At 44.0% G+C, this 17,179-nt stretch overlaps 1 protein-coding gene across 7 annotated transcripts in view; it reads left to right on the top strand.

Moving 5' to 3' along the window:
• Nucleotides 1–12,239: 12,239 nt before the first annotated feature.
• Nucleotides 12,240–17,179, top strand: part of tp63 (tumor protein p63) — a 30,725-nt gene continuing 25,785 nt past the window's right edge. The window contains exons 1-2 of one of the 7 annotated variants that reach the window (XM_076045135.1): nt 12,240–12,460; nt 16,977–17,108. In XM_076045135.1, the coding sequence (XP_075901250.1) occupies nt 12,408–12,460; nt 16,977–17,108 (185 nt within the window). In that variant the 5' untranslated portion in view covers nt 12,240–12,407. Of the gene's footprint in view, nt 12,461–15,605; nt 15,625–16,976; nt 17,109–17,179 lie in introns of those variants that run through there. The other 6 variants (XR_012928920.1, XM_076045134.1, XM_076045131.1 and 3 more) reach the window with 6 other exon arrangements.

The raw sequence follows: 17,179 nt of genomic DNA, 5'->3' as shown, positions 1-17,179 counted from the left end.
AACAAAGCATTCAACCGTCACTAACTGACTCCCCCAGAAGTGTAACAAAAAAAAATGTGACTGTGACAATTCATCCACTCACCCCTTTTTTAATGGGCCTCTTCTATTGGAGTATTTCTACAGTTTGGTGGATTTGGGAAGCGTTCCAACAGGTTTTCTTTCCAGGATCAAAAGTAATGTGGCCGGATGCCTTTTGATTATCAACCAAATCTGCTTTTTGAAATCTGCATTTGGCCCAAAATTGGAAAAATTCTTGATTAAAATTGAATTTAAACAAACCTTAAGCTTACACGGACGGGTCAAAAACATCTAATAGGACATCAGTGAAGGTTGAAACTTTTGATTGTGTCTTTACACAGTAAAAAAAAAAACAACAACTTTTTTTTTGCCCCCTCACTTACACCACTCCTTGCCGGAATGCGTCGGCGGTGCTCGCACTGTCCACTGTACTTCATGTGTCACACGGTTGGACTTCACTGCCAGTCTGTGTTGCCATGTCAGTCATCCACATCCTCCTTTTAGGACGCTGGGCAGACGGTCAGCGGCGGGCAGGGCATAAGCAGCGATGACAAGCTGCTGGAGAGGCTGCTGCAGTAGTGTCTCACACGCGTGCGCACGCACACACACACACACACACACACACACACACACAAAAGCCACATTCATGTCAAAATCCAACCACACATTCTCATCAGTCTGCATTCTGCAATTCAATGCCCAGGGTAATATTTTATTGCAGCAGCGGGAGAATGTTGCGTTTGGCTTCGTCTGTGAATGTGCACAACTAGACGCTGACCTCCGTCAACTTTAAATGAAATGCGTTTAACCTCCAGGTTTCACGTCAAGTGTTCACCGTCTGTCCAACAGGGGGAACAGTTTCCCCCCTTTTCTGCACAGAACGCCCCCGTTGGTGCGGCGCGCAGAAAAGTGCACGGCTCCGGCTTGACGTTTGAACATCACCTCATTTACCTGAGGGCGTTTCGTTTGCCTTACCGCTCTTGTTGTTTTGACTGCAGGAGGACTCGACATTAAAAACTCAGCCGAGTTTATATTGTTTGAGTTTTAGCCTGCGGCAGATTTTTTCTTTAGAGTTTGAGGGGAAACTTTAAGAAGTAAAAAAAAAAAAGTAAGATAAATTAAGTGTTCAATTGTTTGGTGAAAGTATTTGTTCTGTAAAAGTTTGAGAGGAAGACAAACACATTACAGATATTTTTGCTTAGAAAGTAGGTTAGCTTAGCATCTGGGCCTTCCCTGTAAGTGATAATCATTTCAAATTTTCTAAATTAACACTTTGGTTTAAGCCGGTTTTTAAAACCCCCTTGGATCCAGCTGGTTGCAGAAGTAAAGGGGTAATGCATTTCAACAGAGCAGCAGAGCAGAACCTTCCAAAGTAAACAGCTCTCTTGTTTTCACCACAGTTCCACCACAGTTATCATTCTGGAATGGACTGTTTTTTTTCTTTTGTTTTGTCTTAAGAACAGTCAGAACAGTTTGATTCTTAGGCCGTATCGGCAAGAAAAAAAAAGTTCTCTGCTTTTGCTTTTGTTTCCTTGTAAATGCAGCTTTTATTTTTCTGTGAAACAGCTGTCCCAGTAATTCTGGTGTCACATAATGAAAGTAAAACTAGATCTCAATGAAATGCCTACCTGTTACATACAAGGTTTTTTTGTTTTAGTTATTTTTTTATTTTTTTTTTAAACAAACAAAAAAAACAATCAGAAAATATATAAAAAAGTGCTGTTTCTTTAATTCTTTAATTTGACAAAATGTCCATCTCTGATCAAACCATTTTTCACAACAAATCAATGGCTAATAGCACCGTCTCTTGATACCCCACAAAAGGTGGATTGGTTTTGTCACACGCACAGAGCAATGAAGCAGTCTGAAGCTTTTCCATATTGACAAGTGAGGATTCAGACATAAGAAGTCAGCAACTCAGCTGCTTTGAGACATTAAAGAGTCTGCGCGGAAAATCTCCTTACCGCTAGATGCCATAGTTTTTGCGCCGCATGTGCACCGAAACCAACCAGCTCGCTCTTTGCACCATCACTGCTTTTAGGGACAAAGTCAAATGACCAATTAAATCCAGAGTATTTTCAATCTGAGGTCGTAACTCTTCATATTTATTTGGCATTGCATCCATTCTATCGCTCTACTCCAGAAGTCACGGCCGGATCTGAAAAGTTTACTTAATAAGCTGAGTCACTTGAAACTCATTGAAGTAAAATACATAGCGGGCGCGACAATGCGCCACACAGACACACACGCAAAAAAACAAAACACAAACATTGGCCATATGTCAAAATGGTGTTATTATCCTCTAAGAATGTTAATCGCACTGGCCTGAACGGTGGCCATTTCTGCCCCGGGGCCTCGGTTCCTCACCAAGTGGAGCAGTTTATGAGTGAGGTTAAGATGTCAGTCCGAGCTCTACTTTAACTATCCCCCGGCCTGACCTGTGGCTCCGGGGGGGGGAAGAATGTGATAGCCCTGCCTTTCCCTCTGACCCCCCCCCCCCAAAACACCACCACCACCCAGCTCACCCCACCCTAACAGCAGCCACCGCCCTGTGGGCCTCCTGCTTGGGGTTGGGGCTGGTTCAGGTCGCCGTGTCCCCAGCAACCTCCTCACAGTTTTGCAAATACGTCCTGGATATGGCTGGCATGTCGCACGCACATGTCCCAGTGGCGGGAGATAAATTTGACAGCAAAGAGATGTCATGACCGGCAACAGCTGTGGGCTACATTTTCACCAGATGTCCGACCGTTGCTAACCTTCACTCCACGCGAGCCGCACCGCTCCTGCCGCCTCCCCAGTGCACTCTGCAAGCAGCAGTAAATATGCCCCCAACACAAATTCTGCAACCGGACACTCCAGATAGAATTCTTCCCAAACCCGTTGGATGTATTCCACACATTTGTCCGGCGAAGGACCTTTGGAGAAGGAAAACCCCTTTGGAATAACCTTGAAAAGGGAATGGGCAAGTGTTCCGTTTGCCAGATGCAACGCAAAGCCAGCCAGATTGTCGACTTCCAGTTGAGCCAGTTAGCAACAGCTGAAAGCTTCCTGCTGTTTTGGAAGAGCGACTTTCAATGTGTGTCACAATGCTGTAGTGATGGAAATTATGTTTTTTCCATCGAGAAAATTCTTCATCTTTGGTCTTTCAATGTGAAAATATCATCCTGACTTGATAGAAGTGACACTACAGCATCATTATAGTCACTTCTTCCGCACACTGGTCTTCTTCCACATCAGGTCAGCTTGCAGCTCGTTCTTCCGGCCTTTGGTGACCACTAATCGGAAACTGACTGGTTCCTCAATGTCTGAAAGTGCATTTTCTCAAGATGAAAGAGTGACACGTCAGACGATTCAGCTGCGTTTCAAGATCACAGAGGCGAAAGCAAAAGAGTCGGTGCAGGAGGCCAGAGGGCCTGATGCCGAAGATCTGAAAACATGTGGCCTGTGGCCACTTTCACTCAGAGATCCACCATCACCAATTACGCGACTGATGGCTAGTCGAAGCCAGCTTTTACTGTCAATGTTGGGTGGGGCTGTGTTTTGAATTTGCAGAGAGTAAATTTCAAGGGTTATATTCCCACCTTGAAGTTCCCCAATAAAAAGTGAGTCCCAGAGACCTGACCCTTAGTGGGCTGGCCTGAGGACAGAGTTCCTTTCTGTGAACGTCCAGATGTCCTTTGCACCTGAACCTGCTGGTGGCGCTGTCCCGCCTCCCTATTGGTCACCCTGTACCGCTGGCTGAGCTCCCAGTGCGCGGACAGAGTTTACATTCCAGCGCCGCTCAGCCTGCCGCGAGGCACAAGGTGCCGCTGACATGGCCGCGGCATTTCCTGCCTGCCGCGCGCCCAGACCCTGGCAGGCGCCCCCGCCACTCGCAGTTCGCCGTGATTTGAACCGAGTCCCCCGCCTGCCCGCCTCCGAGCCCCCTCAAGTCACATATGCGCACTTCCTGGCGTTGCTGAGATCTATTCACAAATTGTTTTGATAAGTGGGGATGGTGCGATGTTTTGAGAGGCCTCTAGTGGTGACAGACGGCTTCTCTTTTTGTGCCACGACTCTTTGTGACTAATACTGACAGGGATAGAGGAGGTGCGATGATGCCTCCTTGTGTGTGTGTGTGTGTGTGTGTGTGTGTGTGTGTGTGTGTGTGTGTGTGTGTGTGTGTGTGTGTGTGTGCATGCCATTCTGCAACAATGCCTTCACAAAGTCCCCTCACAGCCAGTTTTCCTCTTCAACTCTCCGTCCTCATGGTTGATTTCTTTTCCATCGTTCCATCCTATCGCTGCCATCCTACCTACCTGAGGCGGTTGGAGCTGCTTGTCTGTGTGTGTGTGTGTGTGTGTGTGTGTGTGTGTGTGTGTTGCACCCTAGCACTTGGCTGCGTTGACCCAGGGGTGGGGCTGGGAAGAGGCACTCTTGGCGTCAGCAGACTCTGTGGAAAAAAGCTGACGGGGGATTACACTCATCCATCCATCACATTTTCCGTTCTTTCCACCTTTTCTCTTTTTCCCCAAACGGAGAAATAATGGGTGCCAAAAAGCCCGCAGTGCCTGTCGCGCAGCACCCAAAAACACCATTTAACATGCGCTCTTCTTTCTAATTTATTTGTTGGAGTGTCTGTGTGTGTGTGTCTGTGTGTGTGAGAGCGCGATGGAGGGATTTGTCATCAGGCAGGCCGCTCTCGGGGTCTGCGCTCAGCGACGGTGGCATGAGATCTTCTGGGATCACTTAACTCGGCTGCATATGAAGCGTCTGGCAGGATTACACATATTTCAGATGGCTTGTGCACCCCGTTGAGCAAAGCGAGGACGGAGGACGACCGACGGGCCCCCGGGGCTCAGCAGGGAACCTGTCCTGCAAGCTTCCTCCTCTCCCAGGCCTGCAGTTGCAGTCTTCTTAAGAACACATTTGTTTTTCCAGACCTGTTATTTTCACCGCGCGGTTAATGCTGGCCTCTTGTCTCGCGCTGCGGGAAAAAAAAACAAACACAGAAGGCAACGGCAGCGTGGCTCATGCAAGCGTGTCAACGATCCAAGTGTTTCCTCCTTATCAGGACACGGGGGCCAATACCAAGGAAAAGAAAGAAACTGGTCTGTCTGCAGCTGGTAGCTCTGCACTCCTCTGCAGTTTCTTAACTACGGTTGCTGTTGCGAAACACAAACGGACTTGGGTAGACGCCTGGAGGAGCGTCTTCAGGATTCTTGCGGGCGCTCCAGCTTAATCATGATTAATCATCATCCCCAAGTCATAATGTGGTAAACACATCAATGCCTCTCGGTGACACCACTGCAGCTCCAGCTATCGAAGACATGCTGATCCACTGATGAAAAAAATACTAAAGCAGAGGAGCAGCCACTCCCTGGAAGAGAGAGACATGACATCACGCCAATGAGTCGGCTGTTTGAAGCAAAGCAGCTTGTCTGTGATCTTCAGTATGCAAATGTAAAAGGACATTCTGACATTTTGAAAAAAAGATTGTACAAGGTGCCACTCGGAGAGAAATGCCAGCCGTGCTAAACCAATCAACATCTTGGTGGACTAATTTAAATCTTTACAGGTACATCACACAACCTGAATTTAAAGAAGAAGAAGAAATCATCAGCACTTTGAGACGTCACAAAGGGCAGCGATTCCTGAAAACGACCTCTCCCAGGTCAGCCAAAAACCCAGAGTCTTGACTGAAGGCTGTAAACAGAGTGCTACATATACTGTTTTCTGTATTGCTGCTTTATCATTTTAAGGCTGCTTTACTGGATAAAAAAGTTTTTAAAAAAAATGAATGAAAACGTTTGAAGGGAACCTTTTAAAAAGTAACAAAATATCCCCCAAAAAATCAGTCGAAAGTAAATGATCTTTTGTTTTGAATACTGGTGACTTTTGCAGAGTGAAGCAGGATGCTGAAATTAAACATGCCATCCCAACCGAGTTGGGGTATTTTTAGTACCTGCAAACAAACCCGGTTTAATGTGTCCGAAGGTGTTTGAGCTCAGTGTCGCTGCTTTGGCCAGGTGTCGCTGCAGAAACGGCTGCCAAAGTGACTGGGATTCCACTTGGGTGAGGTTAGGCTGGCCGTGGCAGGACCGTCCGCTGGTACCCGTCACGTACTCACCGTGGCCTGTACCCCCACCACGGCCCCCACCCCCAGCCCAGCATCAATATCCAGTGAAGATCCGGCATCGGCTTGGCAGCAGATGGAGGCATCACTGCGCAGCTATAGGAGGAAGTAAGACGAGAAGAGCAGAGCCACTCTCCGGTGGGTTGCCATGTCCTACCGAGGCAAGATCGGGGTTAAAAAAAAGAAAGAAAAAAAAAAACACTCTTGCACACGGGCGGTGATTGGCGGGTGACGTTATCTGACTGGAACCTGGTTCTACCTGACACTACACTCATACCCATCCGTCGCACCGGATCGTCTTTCCTATGCGGTCATCACAATGTGAATTCTCTAAGCCTGTCAATTAGCGGCAAGGATTACCGAGGCCTTCGATGGAGTTGAGGTCACATTCTCTGCATGAAGAATGGTTTGGAAAAAAAAAAAAAATGAATCAGACCATTCTGAGTCGAAGGCTCCTGCTCCATCACTTGACTCGTGTTTTGACTTGAACCGTGAAATCAGCTCGATCAGATTGTAGCGGCTGTCGTCTGATGATCGGCAGTATCTGGATGCTCATCTCTGCCCGCTCAAAAGACGGGGACGCACGTTTGAGGGTGTTTGGAGGGTTTTTCGTGACGGTGATGGTTTGATTGTTTGCCACAGATGAACTCTATCCATCTACTCATCAGAGACTCAAAGAAATACCTCTGAAAGATCCACTTTCATTCAAGCAGCCCAGAAGGTCCAGGGCTGCATTTATTTTTAAAGCCTATCCGGTGACAAAGGACACTTCAGCCCCTCGCTTACATTACACGCGGAGCGGGTGTAAGCTCGCGGATGTGTCGGCATCATTATGTCCCAGTGCCATACATGCTGTTTAACGGGTTGAGGGGCCGACCAATCACACTTGTTGGGCCTGTTGCCGGGATACTCGGCAGTGTGGATGCTAAACACCGCTCCAGAACTTTTACATCATGGACTATATTTCTGAAAGTTAACGTTGGAAAAGATTGTGTTACCTCACAGAAGTGCTGAAGCAGGTCGTCCCGGGAACACCTGCTCCGTCCCAGTTAAACATCGCCCGGCTCCGCCCCCGGAGTGATGCCGATTTCTCCAAATTGGCAGATGATCACATTCGGGTAAACTGGCTATGTACAAATTATGGGTAGTTCATACTCTTGAAGTGGCCCAATAACATACTCTATCAACTGTAATTTCATTGATTACTTGAGGGACCATCCAATGATCCGCAACTGAAGTAACCAATTTGCATTGACCAAGAATTTCCTAGTTCACGTAGAAAATGAAATGTCTCATGCACGCATGGTACCGACAAAGTCGGCAATTTCTTGCATGTTAGAATCACGTCATTGGTGATTTAAACTCAAAAGGTGATTGGACAAACCTTCTGTGAACTGTGACATTCACATTCAGAGTTTTACCACCACCATTGGCTTAATGTTGTAGGTTTGTGTGTTGGTAATCTCTGGGAGTCACTTGGTTTTTAATTATTTCCCAGAACTCTGAAGAGCATTTTTTATTTTATTTTTTTTGCTTTGACCTTGTTGTGAGCATTGAGCAGTGTTACGCAGCCAGACCACTTGATCGTTGGCCTCTTTTTCCAGAGCGAGGAGACTCTGTCCCCGGCCAACAGCCGCCCAGGGCTGAGTGTCCAGGTCAAACGGCAAAGTGTCATTTTCTGTTTTTCAGCAGCGAGAAAGATTAGACAGACTTCTGAAGCTGCCATTCTAATGGTGAATGTGGGACACTTCAATATTACAGTAGGCACTTTTTACATCTGGCAGCTTATGATTGTGTTTGTTGTCTCATTGTGCATGTGAAATTACACTGCTAACACAGCACCGAAGGATGTTGACCGACATCAAACGACAGCAAAGACAAGTTTAGCGTTGGATTAGCTGTGATTGATGGTTTGCGGTTCACTGGTTGTCTGCGTCTAAGGTCTGGGGCTGGTTGGGTGGAAAGCTTTGAATTTTGACTTTTTTTCTTTTCTTTTTCTATTTTTTCCTCTGACAGAGTCGCGGCTTTTAGCTCGTGATGGGATTTTGTGCACTAGCGAAAAAAAACAATAGGACCCTGTGGTCCTTGTTTGAGGTGTTTGGTGTTATTGTTTTGTCTACAGGCCCATGTGGCCTGCCAGGTATCCCTGGATCTCTGTTTGACTTATCACTTTTAATTCAGGTGTAATTTGGGTCAATGAGTTCTGTTAATGTGAATACGTTCATTTTAGAACCTAAACAAGGATTAGAAAAGGTGAAAAAAAAACTATTATCAATGTGTAAATTATTAGTTAGTAGTTAGTAGTAGATAGTATAAATGTTTGTGTATATATGTACATATAAATACAGTAATTTAATATTTATACACATATATACACATATATATATTTTCAATATGTAAATTATTATTTCCATAATCAACATCAGCCTGGATTGTGAATATTGAAATAGCTATCACTTTATCTCTATGGCAGAAGTATTCTATGAATCTTTTAGTAGAAATCCTGTAAATAAGTTTATTTATTTAACACACACACATATATATATAAAATGTTTGTGTATATATGTATATATGTACATTTAAATATAGTCGCAAATGTTTTGCCTCTATTTTTGCTTCTACACTGCCATGTCCCCAATTGTGCCAAAACAGGCAAACCTGCTCCCAACTGCCAGTAGTTATACTGGATACATTATTTCCCTGAGGCTTATTATTATTATTATGTCTTTGCTGTTGCTACAGGCAAGATTGATTTTCCCAACGTGACGCCAACCTGATATGAGGTGTAAAAGTCACCGTGACAAAAGACGCTCTCTCTCACACACACACACACACGCGCACGCACGCACGCACGCATGCACGCACACACACACACACATATTAAAAAAACAAAATTGAATCAGAGCGTGGGAAAGCACAAGTAATTGTCTGGGAGCTGGGATATTACAGTAAGTCAATGGAAATACAGGTTTTACTGGTCACATTGGCTCCAGTGTTAGTTAATCAGTTAGTTGGTTGTATTGAGCAAAATAAATTTTAACAACCAGGAACTGAGTGTATTTTCCTCTGACTGATGTTTTCTTTTTTCTTTTTGTCAAATGTTCAAACTGATTTTCATGAGGATTTCACCCACTGACCCCCTCCTTTTTTTTTCTTTTTTTTTTCCACTTTAACTAAATTGACTGCACAAATAGACGTTTCCCTATAGGGGATGGCGGTGGTGAACAATGCCGAGTTGCTGGGCAGTTTAGTGCAGAGACCGTAAATTATCACCTCTCAGACGTTGCACCGGACACTGGTCGTTTTGACTCATCTGGATTTCCCCCGCATTAGTCACCAACTGGAATACATACACATACGCACAGAAGTATGCACCCCGTAGCCCCCCGCACAGTGCAAGCTTGATTGACTATGCTGCGCTGTGTGTGTGGGTGTGTGTGAGTGTGAGTGACAGCGATAACAGTGTGCAACCAGTGTCGGACCTGCTTCATCAGCTGCTCGCCAACTGCCTCCTGGCATCCCGTATGTAAACTCTTGACATTAATAAGGCTTTAAGCGTGAGTGGGTGGGCAGTGGGGCCGGGGGGGGGTGCAGGGCCTTGTAACGCCTGGAGGACAAATACAGTATGAAAACACACACAAACACTCACAGCAGCGATGAATCTGAGAGATATGGAGCCGTACCGTCATCTTTGTCACCGGTCGTTGGTGCTGTTAAATTGGCGATTAAAGGCGACTTATCGCGCTCAAATTGGGAGACTGGCAGCGGGCAACAACCGCGCCGGACGTACGCGTAGACTCCTACCGGTGTCGCTGACGTAGCCGCCAGCTCATAAACACACGCACATGCATCTCGAATGAAGTAATAGAGGGGCTCCGTGACGGCCTCGCAAGTGTTTGAGCCCCGCAGTAATTAATGATGTAATGGTTTCAGATGTCGCGGCTGAGCGTATCGGGTTTAATAACCTCCTGAGGTCACTTTGTCCTCATTGTGTGTGGACATGGAGGAGATGGAGGGTGGTCAAAATGCAGCGTGTGAAAAAGATTTATGGGTTTCCTCCCGTCATTATCAAAGTCACTCACGGATCGAAGGTGAGATGTTCCAGCGGCGGTTAATAATGTCAATAACAATGTATTGAACAGTCATGAACCTTAAGACTGATTGTTTAGACAAGTGGTTTCCGGCTTGGGATGCCAGAGCATGAGCAAATTATTATTTTATTTATTGATTTATTCAGTTATTTTACGCTTTGAATTTCAACTTATCGTGAAGAGATGTTGGATATGTGATTGAAAAACAAACATTCACTTGAGTGCAAAGATTTCTGGCAGAGATTAGTAGTTTTAGAACCAACAGAATGGAGAGCTACATAACAGATTTCAAAACAATTTGTGTTTTTTAACATCCTGTTGTGCACCTTTAGCCTCAATAAACAGACGTTCACTTTTAAGTTTTGTCTAAAAACTGGAAGATCTTCAAAGAAATATAAGTTTCACAAAGCCATGGGATGAAATCCACAACCTTCCTGCTGTGAGGCGACAGTGCTAACCACTGCACCACCTAATTGTGGGTTAAAGGGATTCATTTTTTAATCCCGAATTAGAAGGGAACTAATTATAATTAGTTTGTTTTTATTGATTTGTTCATTTTATTTTGCTGTTTGTTTTTATTATTATCAGTTCTTTTTAGTGTACAGTGCACTTTGAGCTTTGCCCACAAATGTAAAGTGCGTTGTAAATAAGATCTATTATTAGTTGTAGTAGTAGTAGTAGAACAAAACGGATTAAAGGCCACATGCTGTATTTACAAAAACAAAGAATCAGTTTTAGCAGGAGGCTGGAAACAGAGGCTAAATATTCCTCTTTTTTTTTGTCTTTACATTAGTAAGAATTTGAGGAGTTCTAATTTAAACATAAAATAAAAGTTAAAAAAAAGTGAAATGGGGCCTTTAAGAAAAATCCATGTGAGATCCGTTCTGGGCTTTTTCCCACCTAATTAAATGTATGAGCGCTATCCCCTGGCATGAAATCTTACTCCATGGCCTCAAAATAACAGCTGTGTTAGCGTTTTGTCACATCACCATCCGGGCCGCCTCTCGTCGTGCATGTCTGCCGCGCACAGGTGCACAAGGCAGGCAGCGAACAGCCAGAGAGAGCGGGACTGTTGTGTCTTTATTAAAAGTACAAGAGAGCAGCTTAGAGGTTTGTGTTCCCTGGATACACCACCTCTATTTATTCCCCGTCCCCCCGCTGTGACCCTAGCTTTTTATTTTAGCCTGCTGATTCATTCAAGGATCATTTTCACCGAGAAAAAAACAGAAAGAAAAAAAAAGACACACATGACCCCCTGGCTTTAGAGGGCCGGGGAGGGTCCGTCCCACGGGGGGAATGTGCTGTGATGCTGTACAGTCTGTCTGCTTATGTCAGCAACCGTCAAGAAGTTCCTAAAACCCTGTCAGAATTACTCACATTGTGCGTCTATTTAACCCTGAGCTCCAAGCGGAGAGGACTTTTTTTTTTTTTTTTCGCTCAGCGGCCCTATCTCTTAGCAGCGACCGCCAGGTTTGCGTCTCAGATGAGCAAGAGCTTGGTTTCACATCCTTTGAATAGAATATTTGGGTGGTTTTCATTTTGCTGTGTGTCTGTGTGTGGAACACACTCAACGGTCTCTGTGTCTTTCGCAGGATGTTAACAGCAATGCTTGGCATGCTTGAAGCGCCCGGGTCCCTGTTTGGAGGTATGATGCAACGGAGGGGCCATCAACTTGCAAAAAAAACAGATAACGCTTGTGGAGTGTGGGCAGGAAGTGTCTGAGCCGGACAGCGGAGCAGGATGGGACGGGACGGGACGGGGTGAGCTTTCCAGGACAGCGGCTGTCGACTGCGGAGGCGTTGGGGTCAAGTGTACTTGCTTGATATGTATATCCTAGCAACTGAGAGCCAGTGATACCTTGCGCAACTGCAGCAGGTGATTGGCCAGATTGCGGGTGCCAAGCCCCTCCCACTCACAGCGCAGCCTAAGAAAAAAATAGCTAAATTCAAAACATCTCTCAAAGTTTCTCCACTCTGCACTGTACACGCCAGCACTTTAATACGAGCTCGTTTGACCTATTAATTGCTTTATTTGGGTTTGTGTATATTTTCTAAAAAATTAATTTGTTTTTTTTTGTTTTTTTTTTATTTTTCCGCTCATGCACTGCCATCACCGCCTGTGCGTTTTATGACAGGCCGATCTCGTTTTGAAGATCTCAGCAAAGTGAAGCTTGGCACGTCAACATGAATTCTCCTTACACGGCTGTCCAGTGCTACCCAGAGTTCCCTTTCCACCGGTAAGTGCCCACATGCTCAGAGTGACGACTTACAGGTTGGATGTTGTTGATATTAGTGTGTGTTCGGAGCCACTCGGGGCACATTTTTCAAATTTGTCATGAGGATCTTAATGTCACAAATCTCAAAATCATAGCATTAAACTAACACATTACACTATTCAAACTTTGGAAACAATAAATCCGTTGCTTTTTTTTAAATGTTAGAAAAGTTTTAAGTCAAATCAAATGTGACCATAACAGTCAGTGAAACAGCTGGGAATCCCTGTGTTTGTGTAAACGGTCTGGAGGTCCAAAGATGACCGAGAATAGTCACGTCTGCCCGGCTCCCCAGCTGCTTCTCGGCCCCTGATACGCTTTCGAGTGTGGCTTACTTATGTCAACAATGCATGTGCAGAGGGTCATTATCGCTGAAGTACCGGACAGATTACACTGTAGTACACTGCATGGTGGCTGACCTCCTCGGAACCTGGCTGTAAAAGACAAGCAGGCATTTTAATTGAAAGAAAAAAATTAAATTAATTAAAGGGAATATGTATATATGTATATATATGTATATATATGTATATATATGTATATATATGTGTGTGTATATATATATATATATATATATATATATATATATATATATATATATATATATATACTGTATATATGTATATAGAGAGAGAGATAATCAAAATCTTTATAGGGTTAGGGGGGTGTTCTTTATAGATTGGAAGGATTATGGAAGGATTTTTTTTTGGAGAACAAGTGTCTTATTTTGTTTTTTACATATTCACATAATACTATAAATTTAATACTTCACACTGTATAGGTGCCAGGCAGAAAAAAGTTTATGCTGGGGTGAAAATTGTTGTTCCCCTAAAATACAGTTGAATAAAATGTTATAAAGACAATTACAAAAATGTAAAACTTACTTCATGTTCTGTATTAAACCTGATTAAAATATTCAAAGGAACTTCTAAATAATTGAAGCACGATGAGAAAAAAAGGGATGAAAATATGTTTCGATAAAACTACTTCTATCTGTAAAGATGTCTGTCTGTCTCAGTCTTATCAGCTTAATGTAACTGCAGGCCTCTACAATAAATTGTCATGGTATAATCATTCATTTATACTTTCAATGTATTTACCGCTCTACTTTAGCTGCTGCTTTGTGAGAGAGTTCTGTCAAAGTGAATAGCATTATTAATATGATTTTAAAATATGTATCTTGACAAAAAGAATTCCCGCCCACGTGGCCAACTTGCAGAATTTTTCATGCAACGTTTCGGTCGTAGACCCGGCTACGTGTGCGGGAATTCCTTTTTGTCAGCTTGGACATAATTGTCACCCTCTGACGCACCGGCCTTGGAAATAGATGTCCGAGGATTTTTGCCTTTTTAAAATATGTATCTTTAAAAAATCCACAGAACTATATAACCCACTGAGCCTTTTTTAAAAACAAAATTAATAAGAAACCGTAGTGCTTGTGTTTTATATGTATATTAGAACTGTGTTAGGATTTTAAGCAAGTTTTGACGCTTTTTAAAACACCTACACTGACCCCTTACCTTAGTTTTGATGTCTTGATTTCTTCTTTTTTTGTTTTTGTAATTCTGCTCCTCTCTGTTGTTTTCTCTGCATTCCAAACTTTGGAGGAATGTGTGTGCGTCCCCTCGCCCCAGAGGATTTGCCTTCAGACTGTTTCGCTCGTACAAAAAGTAAAGGGGGGATGAGCAGAGGAGAAACTTTGGGGGGGCTTTCTATTGTTTTGCAGTCATGTCCCTCTTCCAGCTGGGGCTGATGGATGAGGGGGGACAGGGTCCGAGGCCTTTGAACAAGTGATTAATAAGGACACAGGAGAAGAGAGCCGTTCGGCTGGCCTGTTTGTTTTGATTGCATTTTCATCGGTCGGTGTGCCCGAGCTGCCAGGAGACAATGGCCGTCCCTGTTTAGTGCTGACCTCTGGCCCGTCCTCGTCTGGAGGCGCTGCTCTGTCTTTAAGTGGATGCTGAACAGCCTTCGCCTCGGGCCAAGTAAAAAAAAAACAAAAAAAAAACTGAGAAACCTGAGAGCAGAAAGCAGACAAACAGCAGCTAAGACCGGGATAAACCCATAAAGTAGAACGACTCAACTCTGAGTGCAGTCTTTAGGCATTTTTTTTTAATATTAATCTTACCCTATGGATTGGACCGATTGCAAGGTTAAAGAAAAAAACTTAGTTCACTCTGTTCTTGACGCAGACCACTTGCAGCAAAGTCTCGAGCATTACTAAAAGTGGAAGGATCACACTGGGAAGCTTTTTTAAATGGTAATGTTAAGATTGTTAGACCGGCTTAGAGGGCTATTGTTGGACACGATGCACTGCAACCGCTCTAATAATAATGGAGTTTGATTGGCCAATAGACAATGGAGGAAAGCTGAAAAGTCACTAATGAAGTTACTACTGAGTGATTTCTATCTCATGGCTTATTAAAAAGGGGAAAGTAAAGACCAAATTAAGCCTTTAGAACATCAGCCGGGCAGAACAGGGAGGACCACACCTAAATCCCTCTCCATTAGCAAGGATGACGCCACACCTGCTGCACTTAAGGCATCGGTGCAATTTCACATTTATTATATGAAGCGAGTGTCGTCTTCTTTATTCCTCTAAATCAGGGATTTCCCAGCATTCGATTCTCTCTGACAGGAGTGGCATTTATGAAATATTGGACTTAGAAAGTAATGGCCCATCTATCTATCTATCTATCTATCTATCTATCTATCTATCTATCTATCTATCTATCTATCTATCAAAAAAATAAATCATTTTGCCATCTTCATTTGCACGTAACCACCGACATGTATACTGAAATTTGAATAGTGTCTCCTTTATTATGACACCAAAAAAATATTCAAATAGACTTTATGGTTATGGGTATGCAATTTTCGAGCAGGAGCCTAAAACAGGAAGGGATTTAAGGGGTTCAAACATTCTAAAACCTAATCAAGCCTGATAAAGATGAGCGGAGCTGTACATGACACCGCTGGTAACCTGACGTTGAAGGTAACCTGATGGTGAAAGTGTGACGACGGTGCGGAAATTACATCATTTCCGCACCGTCGTCACTGAACGCATTACCTGTAGACGTCATCTTGAGTTTCTTCCGCCCCAACTAACTACGCTATCTAAACCCAAGATAGTAAGTTCAAAGCAGGGTTTTTGTGAATGTTTGTCAAATACGGTAAAAATAAAAAAAAAATTAAAAAAAAATATATAAAACTCTAAACTGAACCACTTCATAAGTAGCTGAGCTAGTCGTAGATACGTGCGCTGAGTTGACTTCGCCATATCTGGTAATGCTAAGTCACAAGCTAGCGCCATCTTGCCAGGATACGCAAAGCTATGTTTCGACCGAATACCACGACCGAAAGTTGTTGGCAGTTGGGACGAAACTTATGTTTGTGGGAGGTCGAACCGCAGCGGCCAACGTGAGCTTCCAACTTTGAGCGTGCGATGCCATGGTAGCATCGTTAGCTGACAGAGTTAAGAGCTAACGCTGTCATGAGCGCTCGAAGGTCACGTCTATTTTCGAGACGTCTGAAAGTTGTCATCCCGACTTTGGTGCTAAACTTGAACAACAAAACAATGTATTAATACTATAAATATTTAGAATGCCCGAAATTTGTCGTTTGCGGTCCACGTAGCCCGTTACTAAGCCTTGCTCAACTGTCGACAATAATTCAGGAGTAAACCTTAATCATTAGCTACAGCTTTATTATCATACACGTAGGTATTGCCATTCCCAGCATGTCAAAACGTCCTCGCGATGCTTGCTTTGCAGAGACTATAAAAAGGGTTACGATTAATCTCAGTGGTCTGCTAGAATAACTTAGTTTCTAAGTTCTTTGGTCTCTGACAGTCAAATTAATCTGCAATTTATTTGCTCTATCTGATATGTCTGTGTATGTAAGTCAATTATTAATATCATTCATCAGAGTGTCGGGGAATTCCAAAACTTAAAATAGTGCCAGCTTCAAATGATGCCCCCAGCAGCAGCAGCAGCAGCAGCACAGAGTCTGTCCAGCTGTACACATACCAGAAGTTACAGCAGTGCTATCATATAGACTTGGGGAGGGGGGGGGGGGATTCCGGCAGCCTCAGACTGCAGCGTGTGCCACTTCAGTGGGAACAATGGCAGGCTGCGCTGTGAGGCAGGTGTAATGTTTCAGGGGAGCAGGTCAAAGTGCCTGCGCCTGAATGGTGCATAATCACCATTATGTGTAGTACAAATATTCTGCATTATGCAGGCTGACTTCTTCACAATGGGAGTTCTCTTTTATGAATAGCTGCCAGCAGGGACTCCTCCTCCTCCTCCTCCTCTCCTCGGCTGGCTGGGTGGCCGAATGTGCATGCACGGCAATGTCTCTGCTGCCTGCTGACATTGCAACTTTTGAATTTTTATCTGAATAGTAAAAAACCGTGTCATGTCTTTGGGGGGGGATTGAAAAAAAAAAACAAACACTGGTGACTGTTGCATTTGGCTTCTTGCAGACTGAGGGACCCATCTTGTCTGTCCTGGAGAGACAGCTCCTTCCTCAACGCCATGTCCCAGAACCAGTCCTCAGAGACAACTGACCTTTTCAGTCAAGATGTGGTCAACCAGCTGTTTGACATGCTGGATCAGTGAGTCGATGCACACAAACAACTTTGCTGTGTAAATTCATGAAAAAAAACAAAACCTTGTTGAGTTAAAA

Source organism: Nelusetta ayraudi, unplaced genomic scaffold (genome assembly GCF_046127955.1).
Source record: "Nelusetta ayraudi isolate G7.1 ecotype Tasmania unplaced genomic scaffold, CSIRO-AGI_Nayr_v1 ptg000084l, whole genome shotgun sequence".
NCBI classification, from domain to species: Eukaryota; Metazoa; Chordata; class Actinopteri; order Tetraodontiformes; family Monacanthidae; genus Nelusetta; species Nelusetta ayraudi.
This window is presented reverse-complemented; position numbering and strand designations above follow the sequence as displayed.